This window comes from Sorex araneus, chromosome 2, assembly GCF_027595985.1.
Source record: "Sorex araneus isolate mSorAra2 chromosome 2, mSorAra2.pri, whole genome shotgun sequence".
In the NCBI taxonomy this organism is placed as follows: Eukaryota; Metazoa; Chordata; class Mammalia; order Eulipotyphla; family Soricidae; genus Sorex; species Sorex araneus.
The window spans coordinates 84,974,102-84,988,641 of record NC_073303.1 but is presented as its reverse complement, the minus strand read 5'-3'; the positions used below and the strand labels follow the sequence as shown (position 1 = coordinate 84,988,641).

Sequence of the window (14,540 nt, the reverse complement as noted above, 5' to 3'; positions counted from 1 at the left end):
CAAAACCCCTGAGCTCTTAGTCTCCACATACTTTAAATCTTCAAGAGCAGAGCAGCCCAGTACAATGTCTAGAACCAGAATCCAGGTATCTATTCCAATTCTACCACTAGCCCGCTGTGTGATCTTGGGCTTGCTATTCTGCCTTACTGTGTCTTAGTTGTCTCATTTATAAAATGGAGATGACAGTACAAATTCCACTTGGATCATAAGAAACATTAAATAATTTAACTCACGTAACAGGCTTAAGAAAAAGAACCAATATGACCTTAATAAACATTAGCAATGTTCCCTAGAACACAGCTAGATACAATGGTGAAATAAGATAGTTCATGCCCTATGAGTATCACACCAAAAAAAAAAAAAAAAGCAATATTACAGATTACAGCCATAAAATCTAATCTTAAAACCTTCTAATCAGGAAAACCATCAAATACTTTCTGAAGGCAGGGAAAGGTGAATTTTTAGTATTATTATCCAGCATCTTACAGAGGTTCTGATTTTGATTTTTCACTGAATAACAAAACTGAAAAAAATTGTAATATAATAAGAAAATGGGTCCTGTAATCTGTGTTTCTAAAGATTCTGCAATCACATACCTATGAAATATAACTAAAAAAAGCCAGCTTACTGTATCAAAATAAAATTAAGATAGATTTATGACTATCATTCTTTTATATGCAGAATAGAAACACTGTAATAGAAAATAAAAAGGCAAAAGGTAATAGAAAATAAGCAAAGCAAGTGCAATCATGATATATAACTACTGCTGACTCCTACATGCGTCTTTGACAAGGTCAAATTACAACTGTGGAGAGACTCAATCAAAATTTTATGATACCAAATAAAAGGTTACAATTTCTTGAGCACCCTTTTCTGAATTTAGCTTTTCTTGATTCACTTCAAGGATCTGGCTAATTAATTACTAAACAATAGCCACCATTTTATTGAGAGCTTATTATGCATTAGGATACGTATATTAATCAAACCTTCAGCTTTACATGTTTGGGTCATTAAACATTTCATCTAACAGGCATCTTATTCCAGCAGCCCAACCACTTTGCATTTAATTTTATGATCCAAGAGAATTTTTAAGTTTAATTTGAAAAGCAACTATAGCTAAACAAAGTCAATGTCGTAGAAACTTTTCACTAATAAGAATACCTACGGAACACTTTTCTTTAAAGGAATAGTCGATAATTAGAATTGCTAAGTTAGTAATCTGTTGTACCTTATTGAGTCAGAAATAAGGCATTCTGTAAAGTAACACTCAAAAACAAAGAGCAAACTAACAAAACCAGAACCAATGTACAAACTTTCCTTGGATGGCCAACGCTTCTTAACCAGAATATTCATATGCTCAGAAGTTAACGTGCAAACGATCAATTTTTCCATGGATTTATCATTCACATTATAATGCCAACAATTCCATTCCCTTAAACATGTGTACTTATCACAATACACATATGTCAACTATCAGAACCTAAAGCATTCTTTCTTATCATAAAGTGAAGCAAAGCTGACGTGTAAACCTGTTCTTTCAAGTTCATGTTCTTCTTGAACATGTATCTCTTTTTTTCTTTTTGACTAACACCCAGCGATGCTCAGGGGTTACTCCTGGCTCTGTGCTCAGGAATTAATTACTCCTGGCAGTTCTTGGAGAACCATATGGGATGCCAGGGGTTGAACCCAGGTCAGCCACATGGAAGGCAAAAGGCCTACCTGCTGTACTATCTCTCAGGCCCCGAGTATGTATTTCTTTATATCTGCTTTTTTCCCCACTCTGGAGAAGCCCATGTTCTCTTCTGAACAAGGATTCCTCTCCACCTTCCTCTCATACCTTTATAAGTAAATTCTGTTTAATAAAAACAACTTGCTTCACCAAAACAACAACAAAAACCCTAAAAAATAATAAAAGATGTTCCTTATTTGGGAAATTGATGAGGTTTTGGCAGGCAAAGATGACTCTACTAAAATCAATAATAATAATATACATAATTACCCCAAAATTAATATGAGGCATAATTTAAAGTTATAAATAATATATTTGAATGAAGAAAGAAAAACAAAAAAAATAAAACACAAGTAATAACTATACTTGGCTGAGAGGACATGAAAACAACCTTCTTACTGTAAGAATACAAGGCTTAAGGTTTTAAATGTTAATTTTTGATTAGAGATTTAGTTAATGTCATCTCCAAATCCCATGTCTTACCATGGGGCACTAATTATGCTCTCAAGGAAAACAGGGAACAGGGAGAAAGAAAAATAAAGTCACAAATTTATGCACTAAACTTCTACCTTAAGGGAATCCTGATTCTAGGTTTTCTATCAAATCAGTCAAAAAGAGGAAAAAAGTAGCAAAAACTATCCACGAGCTGATTTGTAATACCACCACCATTTAGAACAGCAAAATTCCATGCTATTTTGGACATTAACCAGTTCCCTAAAAATGTAGCAGAACGAATCTGACATATAGTTCCCACGTTTTGGATCAGGTAATTAAAACAGAAAATCTTCTTTTAAAACTGAGATATAATTAAGACTTCTCTCTCAAGAGTTTGACTCTTCGTAAACATATTTCATATAGTTAGGGTGAATATTAACAGAATATTACAAATTTAACAATCTAGCAAGAAAAATAATCAATATATTTAATAAAAATGCCATACCTGGTGGTAGTTCCTGTTCTTCAGGAGGCAGAGGTATTTCTGAAATAAATCAGAGGAAAGGTTAAGACGGCCTAGAAGGGACAACTTGTATTTTCCTTCTGCAATCACAGAAAATCTACATCAAAATTTGCATTAATCTACACAGAAACTCATCTAAAACCCTGATAAACTAAGTTTTTATTGCAAAAGACAAGAAGAATGGCAACCAAATGGACTGGAGACAGAGTCCTTGCCATGAAAATAACCCGTGTCCAGGCCAGAGGCAGCAACCCAGAATTGATTTCTAAGGTGCAGAATTTTATCCTAAAGAGCAGAAACCGGGATGCCCAAATGCCTGGCACCCCAATCCTTTCCTTACAACTGTGAAACAGAAGACAAGAAACTAAGATATAAATAGGCGTCAGAGTTGAAAACAGATTCCATCGTGATGACCTCTACAGAGAGCTGTACCGGTAGAAGCCAGAGAGCATCTCACTCTCCATAGTAACAGACGTTCAGAGGTGAGTTCTATTTAGCCCGAACACATGGCTGAGTTAGTCCGGGGCTGAGGGATAGTTAATTATGAGTTTTTACTCCTGATAGTCAAATAGACCCAGCTCCTGCCAATCCACAATGGACTGCTTCTAAGCAAGTCACATGCCTGTGACAGCAACACCTCCAGCAGTGTGCCAGGGGGCTGCGCTGCCCGCTACACTCTCCTGCCAAACTCACAAGCAGTGAGATTCTGCTCTCTGCCAGACTGAGGATGCACTCTATCACCAGCTGGGACTGAGACTCAAAAGTCCTTTTCAGCTCACTCAGTTGTGTGTTCCTCAGTCACCACACACATTTCTGTGACTGTCACAGGATGATGACTGCGGGCACTAGCAACCTTGAATCCTGGGTCACTGGCCAAATCTCACTGAATTTGGTGTATAGAGGTCCCCAAAGACTCAACCTTAAAACTCAACCGGGTTGCTGCCCTTCTTAAACACAGCTTCCCAGGCCTGGCTCAGACCCCTGCATGCCCCAGACATAATGAGAACATGGACCCACGTGAACAGCTCAAGAATCAATCTAAAAATAACTTTAAATACAACCTCGCTTTACAAGCTACTTAAAGACTCCAGAGCAACAGTCCTTATATTAACTGAAATGAGAAGATCAAGAAGAGAACTTCAACAAAGACAGAAAACTTGGAAGCTAGAGGAAAGAGCAACTATAAAGTTAATCATAAAGTTAAAGAATACTATAAATTTTTTTTTAAAAAATTTATAGTATTCTTTGGAGCCATAGCACAGCAGACAGGGTGTTTGCCTTGCATGCAGTTGACTTGGGTTCGACAGCATCCCATAGGTTCCCAAAGGCAACGCCATGAGTTATTCCTGAGTACAGAGCCAGGAGTTAACCCCTGTGCATCACCAAAAAAAAAGAATAGAGGGCTAAACAGCAGAATGGATGGAGCCTAAAACAGAGCCAGTGAAAGTAAAGTAGTAGCCCATCCAAAAGACCAACAAAAAGAAGACACAATTAAAAAACAATGCAGACATTAGAGTTATGGAAAATCACCAAAAGGAAACATGCCATCATAGTGCTGACATAAGAAGAGAAAGAGAGGGAAAGGCAGAATTCTTAGCTGCAGAAATAATAAAAAATTCTTCAAGCTGAAAGTTAGATATGCAGCCCAGAAAACTCAAAAAGTTTACCCCCAAATAAACCCAGATAAATGCACACCAAGACACATCCCAACTAAAATGGAAAAATCAAAGATAAAGAGAGAATCCTAAAAACACCGGGAGAAAAGCAAAGAATCACAGATAAAAGAACTCCCCATAGGACCATTAGCAGATTTTTCAATAGAAACTCTACCGGCCTGACAGGAGTGATGCATATAAAATTCAGACTGGAATAAGGACTCATTCATTTATGATCTTACTAATTCTTTTCTTGTTATGCTCACTATATAAACTTCCGAGAATTTTAAATTACAGACACTGTATTTTTTTAGTTTGGTCATTTATTTTTGGGTTTTAAAAAAGTTCATCTCATTTTTCCATGGAGATCTCATACATATCAATTTATCATGAATCATTTGGCATTCTATCACTGCACACAGTTATAACAGATGTTTGAGGGGTCGTCAGGTATTTTAGGGAAGAGTGCTTGGTGGGCATTCAGCTGGCACTGACTCAATCTCCAGAAACACCTGGAGTGCAAGCCCCGACCCGCATCCCTCATACACCCATAGGAAGACCACAGAGCACAAAGCTGGGAGGTATCCCTTGCACCAACAGGGGTGGATCAATGCCCCACACTCATAAATGTTTAATATTATCTTACTTAATTCAATATTTGGCACAAATCAGAAAACACCAGTACTTTGGGAAAGGGAGACCCCTATATTAAAAAGCATTTTCTTTGCATCTTTTACTTATATTTTGTAAAAACATCAGAAACAGAAATTTTACTATTGGGGAAGACATTTCTAGGGAGCAACACTGTCACTGTATCACTGTCATGCTGTTGTTCATCAATTTGCTCAAGCGGGTACCAGTAATGTCTCCATTCGTCCCAGCCCTGAGACTTTAGCAGCCTCTCTGACCCAATCTTCCAAACAGTGCCATATTGGAGGCTTTTCCAGGGTCAGGGGAATGCGACCCGTTATTGTTACTGTATCTGGCATATTGAATATGCCACGGGGAGCTTGCCAGGCTCTGAGAGGCTCTAGGGAGCATAACTCAATTCAATTTACATTATACCTATAAAACTGGGATTCAAATCTAAATAAAATCCAAGAAACATCACAATTTTAAAAAACCCCCGAGAATAGAGTTTTTGGCTTTTGTTTTGTTTTGTTGCCACACTCAGTGATGCTCGGGGCTTACTCCTGGTTTTGTTCTCAGGGGTCATCACCCTTTTGGGATCATGGGACCATATGAGCTGCTCCAGATCAACTCAGGGTGGCCCCTGCAAGGCAGGCACTCGTCTGCTGTACCACGGTCCGGCCCCAAACTACAATCTTAAAATGTTAATCATTATCTTTAAGCCGTTTTTGAAAACTAATACTGAGATGACAGTTTTAGAGTATTAATACTAGCACAAATGCAGATACAAGTGTCTGTGTGTGTATGTGTGTGTGTGTGTGTGTGTGTGTGAGAGAGAGAGAGAGAGAGAGAGAGAGAGAGAGAAGCAAGATAGTTTCTATTGAAGTTTATTTAGAAAGATGCGAGGGGAGAGAGAGAGCGAAGTACATGTTTGAGAGAGAACACGTGCTTCTCCAGAGTGGAACAAAGCAAGCAAAGAAACATAGAGACAAGCAAGCAAGGTATGTGTTCAAAGGGGAATATGGGCTTAAAGAGAAAGCCACAATGACGGCTTTTTAATATTCAACCTACTTACAATTAAAGAAATTGGGATTTATCATGGAAGGGAATGATACGGTGATCTCACTTGCTCTATGAAAATCATGCCACACAGTGGTATATCCATATCACACCGCCCATTTAACTGGACTTAATCTAAAGATAAGATGCTATCTCTAGATTTTTTTTTCTCTAAGATTTGTAACAAGTTTTGGTCAAAGGAGGAATTCGTAATAGCAGTTTCTGAAACCATATATTCATGCAGTTCTCTTAATTATTTTTCTGTTCCATGCACAGTTTTTAATCCTCTTGCTTCACACAAAATGCTATACTTGCAAAGCCATGTCTGTTTTGTGGTGCTAGGGATCGATGCTAGGAACTCATATATGTGAGGAAAGTGGCTCTAACTTTATGTCATATCCTGGATGCCAGAGTTATCTCTGGAAATACTAAAACTAGTAAAATCCAGGGAGGTGTGAGGCTCTGGGTTCAATCACCAAAACTTCAGGAAGGAAAAATCTAAAGGCACTTTCCTTATTTTTGTTTGTTTTGGGCGACACTTATCAGTGCGTGGAGGTCACTCCTTTTGCTGCTTGGGGGCCCATAAAGAACCAGGGTGCACTGCAGAGCTCCCATATTCAAAGCACGGGCTCCAATTCTTTGTTTGAGCTATAGTCTCAACCCAGTGCTGTCGTCTTTAAGTTATATGAATTCACACAAATTATTTATAATCTTTGAATCTTATTTTTCTTATGTGGAAAGTAGGGAAAACACAATGTACTTCATAGGGTTTAATAAAATGACACAAGAAGTGCATGAGTAACTAAGGAATCTAGAAACTGCCTAAATCTGATGAATCTAATGATATAATTATGCGTATTTGCTAGAATTCTCCTACTGGTGCTTTTAAGCCCGAAGGAAGTTTTTCTGCACCTCAATCTTACATGCGATCAGTCATATATATTTAAGAGCAGGATTAATTTGTAGAAATAGTGATAGTCTACTCTGACTATATGTTTTTGAAGCACAAGATATATTTTATACCAAGACTGCTATGACTACAATATAAAGTAATATTACATCTTCTCAATCTGCTAAAAGGCAACTTGTGATGAATTTAAGAAATCTAGTCAATGGGAAAAACCACAGAAACATTCATAACTTCTTTGAAAACTGTCAACCACTTGGACATTATAAGTGACAGCATTTGCAGCTTACAAATCTATTCTCGATTCTTTACAAATTCTGAGTTGATTTTATCTATGTGTCCACATATGCATTTATTTATTATTTGGAGTTTGGAGTCACACCTGACAGTGCTTATACCCTACTCCGAGCTCTCTGTTCAGGGGTCACTCAGTGGTGCTGGAAATGAAACTAGGATCAGTGGCATGCAAGTATAAATACAGAACCCCTGTACTATCTCTCTGGTCTTATGGGCATATTTTAAAACAAGTAGGCAGCATAAAGCTAAAGCATCTCAAACCTTGGTCATCATAGTCTTGGTATATTACATTATCTGCAAAAAAAAAAAAAAAAGAATAAAACCAACATAAACAGTAAATGATTCCTTCTGTTTCATTTCTTAGCAAAAATTGTTAATATCAATACAAAATCTTGTCCCTTTAATATTAATGTGTGATGATAGTCAGTGACAAATGCCACTGCTCAAAGGCTATATAAGGCAAGAGTGGGCAAAATAGTTTCATAAAATTCCTCAAAGCGACATAAAGCAAGATATACAATACTAGCGCTAACAATTAACAGCTGATTTTGTTGCAGAGTTAGGCGTCAAGGAGGTGAAATATGAAAGCATCTTGATAATCTAATTTTGTTAACAAAGCTATGTTAGATCCTAAAATCACTTCTTTGGTTCCTATGTAACAAAATGTCACCTGCTAATATGGCATTGCCACTATAAAAGCCTTAATTATAAAATCTATTGAGTACGTTTGCCTACTACCTGCATCGTGTAGTATTCGTTCATCCTCAGTGCCTAATCGTTCACTGGCGTCTAAAAAAGATTAAAAAAAAAAAACAGAAAACTTTACCAAACTTTACAAAGCATATTATTTTGGAAGGTAAGTGTGAAAAAATAAATGTATAAAAATAAAAACCACATTATCTAATCAATATCAAGTCTACAAATAATACTTGTAGCTTTTATCTACATTAAATATAAATTTTTTAAAAATCCAGCCATATGAATAGTTTTTGAAGAAAAAAACATACATTACCAACATCTTTCTAAAATATTTAAAATCAGAGGCAGGAAGGTAGCTCAAGGGGCTACAGCAGATGCTTCACCTGCAGAAGGCCAGGTCCACACCCCCATGTGGACTCCCCAGCACTGGGTCCAGGACCCAGAGCACAAACCAAGTGAAATCCTAAAGTAATTATGATCTTCTTATTCATAAGATAGATATTAGCACTGCTGTTTGACAAAATTTAAATGCAATAAGATCTGATAATTAGCTCTATCAGTGACAAAGATAGGAAAGGACAGAATTAGAATTTAGCCCAATCTGAGTTGATATGTCATGTTGCTGTATTATTAAATTCCAGATATTTGAAAAGATCTCTCTTCAAAGACCAGGACAACCACAACTGACTGAATATTATAAAGAAATCTGGGTGAAATCAGCATAAATCATTAACCCAGGATTAAAATGGCTCTTGCTAGTACTTCCAACAAACAAACAGAACCAACCTGGATTTTCTTGTTCATACATTGCCTCGTCCATATCCTGATTGTAGACTGGTATTGCTATAAAGCAGAAACAATTAGGAAACAATAAATATATATCCCATAGAAAGTTAGGTTTGATATCCAAAACACAAGCAGTACAGTTTCTAATAATGACAGAATCAAAAACACAAACAGTACAGCTTCTAATAATGACAGAATTAAATCATAATGATGCTCAAATCTACTATCTAAAACAAACAGGCACTAACTATATTGTGGCGAAAACTAGAGAAGTGAATAAGGATAATATATAACTAAACCACGTGAGTGGAGTTATACTTCTCACCAGTTTATGAAAATCCAATTATAACAAAACAAAAACACAGAGATATAGAGAGAACAGTGCGGGCTCTTCCTCCCTCTCAGGGCGCAAGCACACCTGCTGATTAAGTGTCTCCCCCCTTCTCACTTGGCCCTGGGACCCTCAGACAACAACATAACTTCAGTGTTTACAGATACATGGGGCTGAAGCAAAGGAGATCCTGAATGCCAGCCACAACACCACTTGGGCCTCAAGCACAAAGAGAGGGATCTTTCACAACAGTGGAAGCTAAAAGTACTTGCTGGAGATACATGTGTCTTTCTCCAGAGTTTCATACTTCGAGAGAAGTGTGACATGTGACAAGACACACTTCTGATCTTTCACGGACTGTGTCATTTAAGACCACAAAACATTCAAGACCACAAAACATTCAATTCTGTTGTCTTTTGATATCAAAGCCAACTACTGAGAATAGCACAAATAGCACAAATAAAGATACATACTTATCTATAAAAATTATGACATCACATTTTATAAAAGAGCATGATTATTACTTACATATGATGAAATACAGCGTTTAAGTAAGCAATTATATATCAATTATATATTTTCTTTTATGATGCTTTTTTTAAATAGGGAAAGACTTGTTCTAGTAAAAATATCAAATTAAATCCTGGTGACCTAGAACTTCACAAGCAAGGCCCAGGTATGTGGCTTCCAGGACCTAATCTCCAGACTGCACGGTGGCAGAGGACCCGGGCTGTCCTTCCCCAGGACCCCGCCCACCCAGCAAACTGGCTGTCATGGCCACGATTTGCCTCCAGCTGCCATCTTAGTGCACCGATAGCCCTGGCCCAGAGACTCCCAGTTGAATCCCCAAATGGAGTAGTGCCAAAAAGAGATGTCTCTGGAACCCAACCATTTACAATCTAGAAATTTACATTTACAACCATGGCTGTGCGAGCTCTCGTGATATTCAAAATGAGCAATGGAAAATAAATTATCTAGCGTCTGCCCCTGGCAGGTAGGCTTGAATGGTGGTGGGAAATTTTGAGTAAAACGTAAGACCCCAAATTAGGGAGAATTGGGTAAACTGTCTGCCACAGAGGCAGGGTGAGGACTGGGATGTGGGGGGTGGAAAATGTGCACTGGTGGAGGGATGGGTGTTCCACCATTGTATGGCTGAATCTCAAACATGAAAGCTTCGTAACTCTATCTCACGGTGATATAATTAAAAAAGAAGTAATGTAGAGCTCATGCCCAATTCAGTCAGCTTTAATCAATGGCTGAACAAATAGCAGTAGTCCTACATTAATATGTATATAAAAAATATACATATTAAATTAAAATCTTACCTGTGTCATCTTCTACTTGGTAACTAATTTCAGCTTTGAGGAGAAAAGAAATCAAACAATATTATTATTTTCATCAAATGATATACATATATGCACAAATTGTATATATACATATACACACGTTATATACAGACTGTGTACATATTTTCTAAACCTAGGTTTACTTTTGAAAGCAAGTAACTTGAAATAAAAATATCAACAAAGTTCTTGCTAAACATGGTATCTTTTATAAGAGCTACACTTAGAGACGGCTCCTTGGGTCAGGGAGTTACCTGAAGGGCCTGGAGCACGGGAGGGACAGGCCGGATCCCCACCAAGGGGGCAGGCAACTGCTGAGCACTGAGGCAGAGTAGTCACAAGTGTAACTGGGTGCTGCCCAAACCCCCCAAAAATTCTCAAAATACTAAAGGAAGTGCTACTTCTACATTTAGGAATGTCTCAAACATTTCCTCAGTTGATTCACTGAACAACCCGATAAGAAGGAACAAACACTGTAACCTGCAGTAAAGAGAGGGGACAGTTTAGACAGAGTTGCAGAGTGGCAAAAGCGAGGCCAGGAAAGGTGCTTCCTTCCTGCCCACTTCACATTTGACTACGGTGCTCGATTTTCGAGACATACCATTTCCTAAAGCAAAAGGACACTATAAACAGATGTGAACTAGGAAGAAGGAGAGAGGAGACTTTAAGTTTAGGGAGCTTAGTGGTAAAGATGTTGCTATCTCAAACACATATCCCTAAGAACAAAAGTGCTGCTTGCCACTCTTGGAACTCTTACTTTAACAGCTCTACTATTTACTTATATTTGAGTTTTGTTCTTTTTAGTAAGCAGCCTCTCTAAATGAAACCTATGCCCCATTTAAAGATCTGGTGAAGACCTGGTGAGAAAAGAAGGTTCTTTCTAAACCGTTTAAAAGTGTTTCTTCCTAACATCAATCTATAATTCCCAATCTCAAAAACATCAAATTCCTTATGTTTGATTATCTGAGTGTCCCAACTGAAAATGTTTATAGAAGCAGCATTTAGAATACCCAAATTATGAATAGCTATCAATCTTCTTGTACCCTTTTTTTGAGAGACAGGAGAGAAAGTGATAGCAGAGAAATGTAGTAATCATTTTATCAGCATCCCTACACAGAAATTAGAGAAAAAACATTTCCCAAAGAAATCATGGAATATGTGATTTATAATACATATTCCAAACATTCTGAGTTTACTTCTCTCACAGAAAACTTCGCATTATAATCCTGTAGGTTGGTATGAATAGAACCATCACTTACCATAGTATTTCTATTTAAAAGTGCTGCTCCTTGGAATTTGGAAATACTTTTATTCATAAATTGAAAGCTGCCTGCTTCTAAAGTGGTTTTCTAATATATTAAATGTTGCAAGAAGCAGATATAATTACTTTTTAAAAAATTACATTTATGTTTTTAAAAAGTTACTGCAACTATTTCCAAGTGTATCAATAACCATGCAATTTTTAATTCAGACACATGCTATGGCACTCAAATCCCTACATATGTGCACATCTGATCATTATTTTGCTCTGCTCATACACAGCGAATGAAGCAGGATATGAGGTCAGGCATTGCAAAAAACAAAGGGTCTGCTCACACTTTTGCTGAACCCAGCTGCATTTCACCTGGTGAGTTCTGGTCAGTTATTTGTTTTGGGCGAGGCACTCCCTGAACATGCAGTCTGTTCTCTTTGCTTAAGGTGTGTCAGCTGTTTGAAAAGCTCTCATGGTGATCTTTATTATACTGAGGATTACTGGGATAGCACTACATCACAGCAAATGCTATCATAAGAGGTTCTAATTTCTAAATCATGGCGCTATGCTTAAACCTTCCTTCATTAGCACTGAGGACTTGGCCTACTACCTACTTTGTAGCCTCTGAATTTAATTTCTGCTTGAGCCCCTTCCAAGAACCTCTAATTGAGATTCTTTGTGGCTTGCGGTGCAATGAATGCAGTTGCCCTATGGTTAATTTTAAACTGATGTAATCAAGTTTTCTATTTGAAAAAGACCTCAAAATTTCAACTTAAACAAGGCTTTTTGGGTTTTGTTGTATATTTAAGTATAAAATTATATTGTATATTTTTTCTATGTGTTAAGTAAAATGACACAAACCAGCTATAGTGTAAAACTTAGGAGATGGAAATTTAAGACTTTGGGAGCTGAAGAGATAGTATAGTGGGTAGGGTATTTGATTTTCAGAGGCCCAACCCAAGTTCAATCCTAGCACAGCAAATGGTCCCCCAAAGCCCAGGAGTGATCCCTGAGTGCAGAGCCAGGAGTAAGCCCTGAGCACTGCTGGATGCAGCCCCCAAACTTAAAGAAAAAAAAAGTTAAGAATTCATTACGTAAGGACTACTAAGAAAAGATGACAGAAACTAGATACCATAAAAACTAAATATGTACATCTAGCAAACTCTCAAATAACTGAATCTCTCACATAAAAGCATAGAAGAGCACAAAAGACATGAACACAACATCTATATCAAAAGTAAATAGTTACCTTTCATTATCTTGTAACATATAATAAAAGTTATTATAATACTATTAGATATTATTGCCTTAATAACTCTAACTTGCCTACTTCAAATGATATACACCAAACACAGTTTAAGGTGCTTATTGAAATAACCCAGCGTTTTATTAAAAATATTGATACAGAGGTCAGCAAACAATATAGTCCGTTGTCAAGATGAAGCCTTCTTCCAACTCTTCAAATAAAGTTTTTATGGAACAAAGCTATATTCAGCTATTTAGGTATAATGCCACAATAGCAGAATTGAACAGCTGTGACAGCAATGTCTAACAGATCCTCTGACTTTTTACAAAACCACTTGCCAGTGATTGATTCAGAAAGCTAGCACTATGTTTTACCCAATCTACTGTACAGTTCATGTTAAAAGAACTTATGGTATATCATGTTAAAACAAGAGTTTAGATTTATTATATTAAAAAAAAAACGCTACTAAGGATAGTACTCGAAAGGGTATAAAATAAGCTAAAGTATTGTATTTTCTGTATAAAATTAACATATTCTGAAAGCTTCTCCTTAAAGCATTTTTTTGAAAGAACAAAAAAAAAATTTAGTTAGGTGCTTTGAACCAAAACTGAGTAACTTTTTATTTTAAGAAAATAATTCATTTTATTTGAAGTTTCTCAGTTTCAACTTTCGAATATCCTAGATCAATGTTAAAAGTTAAATACTAGTTGTACTGGTATTTAAAAGACAATCTACTGTTTATTAAAAAAAAATTGTACTTACATAACAATAAAAATATCCTACTGTACTCTATTTTTTTATACTCATATAATTACAATGACAAATTTCCTACTATATTTTATTCGAAAGCCAAAAATGCACTCTACCTTCATAAAAGGGTGCAGTGTCTGGGGGCTCAAAGTTATCCTCTGCAGGACTCGCTCTGAGGAAATTATCTTCTGGTTCCTGTTCTCTTGCTAGTTCATCATCTTCTTGTAGCAGGACATCGCCTTGAAGGACCAGGGACAAGGGCAGACAGGTCACAGAGGCCCTCCTACCACAGGAGTCCCACCCCCGGTCACACGCATGGATGCCCACTCTGAGCATCTGCTCTTGCTCCGGACATGTGCTGGTCCATGAAGGGGAAAGGTCTCTTCTGCTAGAACTCACCCAGGACAGATACCTCATATACTGTGTTCCCTGAATATGCTCAACACCTATGGCTATGCTGAATCACAGAAAGTGATACACGCTTTATGACTAAGCAAATTCATAACTAAGCAAATCCATAATCATGAATAGACGTAACTTTCCAATTAGCACTGAGCCAGAGGAAATATCCCCTTGCGATCGTTCACTGAAAATTGACAGAACATTTCATGAACCAGCCTTAAATAATGTTAGTCAAATGTTCTGTGCAAAGAACATGCAGTCACCAGACTACACCTTAGTGCTGGGTTATCCACGTAAGCTCATCTAACTCATGTTTAACTTCTACAGGTCGTAGAGATGCCTCTTGCCTTTGGAGAAAGGATGTATTGCACTGCTCTTTGGTGTTCACGTAGACAGATGTCTGACAAACATTATTCCACCCTAGTGTTTTTAGCTTGATATTCTGCTGTAAAAAAATGCTTCTGACACTAACTTGGTCATGGCTTCATCTGATCTG

The 14,540-nt window shown here is 37.2% G+C and overlaps 1 protein-coding gene across 5 annotated transcripts in view; it reads right to left on the bottom strand.

Annotated features, from left to right (window-relative positions):
• Positions 1–14,540, bottom strand: part of ASPH (aspartate beta-hydroxylase) — a 211,538-nt gene that overhangs the window by 129,572 nt on the left and 67,426 nt on the right. For 4 of the 5 annotated variants that reach the window (XM_055128781.1, XM_055128784.1, XM_055128785.1 and 1 more), the window contains 6 exons: positions 13,759–13,881; positions 10,377–10,409; positions 8,721–8,777; positions 7,974–8,024; positions 7,497–7,529; positions 2,670–2,708 (listed from right to left, as the gene is read on the bottom strand). In XM_055128781.1, the coding sequence (XP_054984756.1) occupies positions 2,670–2,708; positions 7,497–7,529; positions 7,974–8,024; positions 8,721–8,777; positions 10,377–10,409; positions 13,759–13,881 (336 nt within the window). The remainder of the gene's footprint in view (positions 1–2,669; positions 2,709–7,496; positions 7,530–7,973; positions 8,025–8,720; positions 8,778–10,376; positions 10,410–13,758; positions 13,882–14,540) is intronic. The other variant, XM_055128782.1, reaches the window with a different exon arrangement.